The following is a 2,601-nucleotide window of genomic DNA, read 5'->3' on the forward strand; positions in this document are numbered from 1 at the left end:
GATTTGAAAAAAAAAAGTATTTAAATATTATTTTAAGTGGGATAAAGATGACGGAGGGCGGATCTGTGTGCCCCGAAGCCACGTGGTCCTTAGGAGACACCAATACGGCTCCCCAACGGGCCCCGCGGCCCAAAGCGACAAACCCCGGTTTCTGCCACCCCTCGATCCGATTCCCGGTTCGCGTCGCCTCTTTCCGTTTCCCACGGGGCTCGGCGGACGGCGGTGGCACACGAGGACAATAGGCGACTGCGACCTCCAGCTGTCACCTCCCCACTGTAACCTTCTGCTGAGCCGGCGATCCTTACTTTTAGGACGAAAATACCCTCCGCATTACATATACGCGGTCGTTTTTACCTGAGCTTTAGGAAGGGTTACACCGTAATTTCATAACAGTGCAAGGGTGATTTGGTGCGTTGTCCTTGTATATTTCCCTGGCAAGCACATGGCTCCGCTCTCCTCTTTGTTTTCGTGCATACTATACATTGGTGATCGTAGGCATAGAAGAAAGGCAGAGGAGCGGAGTGGAGAGGAAGACGCAAGTTTCATAGTACGTCTTCTCCTCCTTTCTTTACCGATCATTTGGTCTCATATAGTTTAGTCGTGTGGTGATGTTTGCTTCTTCTTTTGGAGACACAGGTGTTTGCGATTTGAGCTAACAGGAGAGCAAGAGGAAGAGAGCAGAGATGGTGAATTACTGGAAGTCTAAAGTCCTTCCGACGATCAAGAAGGTGTTTGACAGGAACGGCAAGAAGGCTGCCGCCGCCGAGGCATGCAAGTCCTTCGACGAATCGAAGGTGCATGGGGTTTTGCTTCGCCTCTTCTTCTTCTTCTTCTCCCTTCTACTTGATCTGATCTCTACTGGATCCTTTGTTTGGTTCAGGAGGACGTCAGCAAGGAGTTCGAAGAGAAGAAGACTGACCTGCAGCCCAAAGTTGTGGAGATCTACGAAGCTTCTGCCGTTGAAATCAAGGTTTATCGATCTTGACCTCATCCTCATGTTATTCACAAACTCTGTATCAAATACTTACAGCCTTCTGCAAATACTTGCTTTGGACGACGACAGACTCTGGTGAAGAAACCGACGGGGTCAGGACTGAAGAAGAAATCAACTGTTGTGATCAAGTTCATCGAGGAACTAGTGAAGATCGGTAATGCTTTCTCTGTCACAGACGTTATAGTTGTTTTGAGGTGATAGCGGAAGGGCTTGTGATGAGATTAGATGCTTGCGCAGAGTTCCCTGGCTCGAAGCCGGTGAGCGAGGCTGCCGTCAAGTACGGCCCCGGCCTCGTCTCCGGTCCCGTGATCTTCCTCTTCGAGCAGGTGTCCACCTTACTCCCGGCAGAGGAGCCGCCTGCTCCCGCCGAACCGGCCGTCGAGAGCACCAGCAAGGATATTACACCGGAAACCGCGGAGGAGATCAAGAAGGAAGAGGCTGAGGCTGAGGTGGAAGAGGCACCTGCTCCGGCCGACCCGGCTCCCTCGGACCCCTCCCCGGAGACGGAGAAGCCGACCGAGCCAGCGGCTGAACCCGCCAAGGCTTGATATAAACCACCAGCCTCCCGAACCGATCATTCCACCGCCACCTCGCCACCACCGCGCACCCAGTGTTTCCATGATTTATTATTCTTTCTCTTGTCTCTTCGTCAATTTGCTTCTCTTTCTCCTGTACGTAACTATGTCTTGGTTTCTCTCATTTTGCTTTCGGCAAGGGGACATGCAGGCCATGTAATATCATTATTAAGTGCAGTGTGGTGTTATGTTATATTTGGGATCGATAACTTCATTCCATCTCTGTCAAGTTTCCTTGATGGAAGGCGTAAAAGAAGAAGGGCAAGTGTGTGTGTGTGTATATATATATATATATATATATATAGAGGAAGACCGAAGCTTGACGACGAAGAACAGAACGTGGTATCACCGACTGCAGTGGGCTCCATGCATCAACGTTCATCGATTGGTCATAATGTAGTGAACGTTCATCATTCAACCTAATGACTCCAACCATTCAACTTAAATTACCAATAATAAATCATTAATTCCTTTGATAATTGGTTGATATGTTACAAGCTGTTAATTGGGAATTGGGATGGAGTCCAATCCCAAGAAAGTCATCCACCTTAGCTTAACTCGTGGAGATTAATAAAGAAATCATGTACAGTTTTTGCAAGTGGAATGCCATTTCTTTTCGTAATCTCCATCTAATTGCGTGTCTTTTCCACGAGGAATCATCATCGTCGTCCCTCGTAATTGCATCCCGTTCACGTCTCTCGTCTTCCTTTGCCTCAACATATTATTGGGGCTGAGTTCATGGAGAACGCGTAAAGATCGGTAATGCTTTGAAGGATCTTGTATCCACTCCATAAAAACACAAGTATAGAAATAGATTAATCTAATACGTGAGACTTCGATTAACACGAAATCTAATAACATATTACTCCCTCTGTGCATTAACATAAGAAACATGTTTCTCGTGAACAAAATCAATCATAGTCATAGTATGATAGACAAAAAAAAAAAAACAGAAATGACAGCATGGGAAGAGTCATAAATGAGATGGAGACAATATCTTGCATGTTATGGCTACCACAAGGGATGACAGTT

General features: G+C 46.9%; 1 protein-coding gene across 1 annotated transcript; it reads left to right on the forward strand.

Annotated features, from left to right (window-relative positions):
* Positions 1-408: 408 nt before the first annotated feature.
* On the forward strand, positions 409-1,762 carry LOC103969747 (plasma membrane-associated cation-binding protein 1-like). The gene is made up of 5 exons (XM_065086934.1): positions 409-547; positions 637-794; positions 881-970; positions 1,064-1,148; positions 1,232-1,762. The coding sequence occupies exons 2-5, from the start codon at positions 684-686 to the stop codon at positions 1,540-1,542; spliced, it is 597 nt and encodes a 198-aa protein (XP_064943006.1). The 5' UTR covers positions 409-547; positions 637-683; the 3' UTR covers positions 1,543-1,762.
* Positions 1,763-2,601: the final 839 nt, after the last annotated feature.

This window comes from Musa acuminata, chromosome BXJ1-10 (genome assembly GCF_036884655.1).
Source record: "Musa acuminata AAA Group cultivar baxijiao chromosome BXJ1-10, Cavendish_Baxijiao_AAA, whole genome shotgun sequence".
NCBI lineage: Eukaryota > Viridiplantae > Streptophyta > Magnoliopsida > Zingiberales > Musaceae > Musa > Musa acuminata.

Excerpts from the sequence above, each read along its gene's own strand:
- LOC103969747 (XM_065086934.1), top strand. The coding sequence starts at position 684 with ATGGTGAATTACTGGAAGTCTAAAGTCCTTCCGACGATCAAGAAGGTG. Across the intron at positions 795-880 it reads AGTCCTTCGACGAATCGAAG|GAGGACGTCAGCAAGGAGTT; the intron begins GTGCATGGGGTT and ends TGTTTGGTTCAG. Across the intron at positions 971-1,063 it reads CTTCTGCCGTTGAAATCAAG|ACTCTGGTGAAGAAACCGAC; the intron begins GTTTATCGATCT and ends GGACGACGACAG.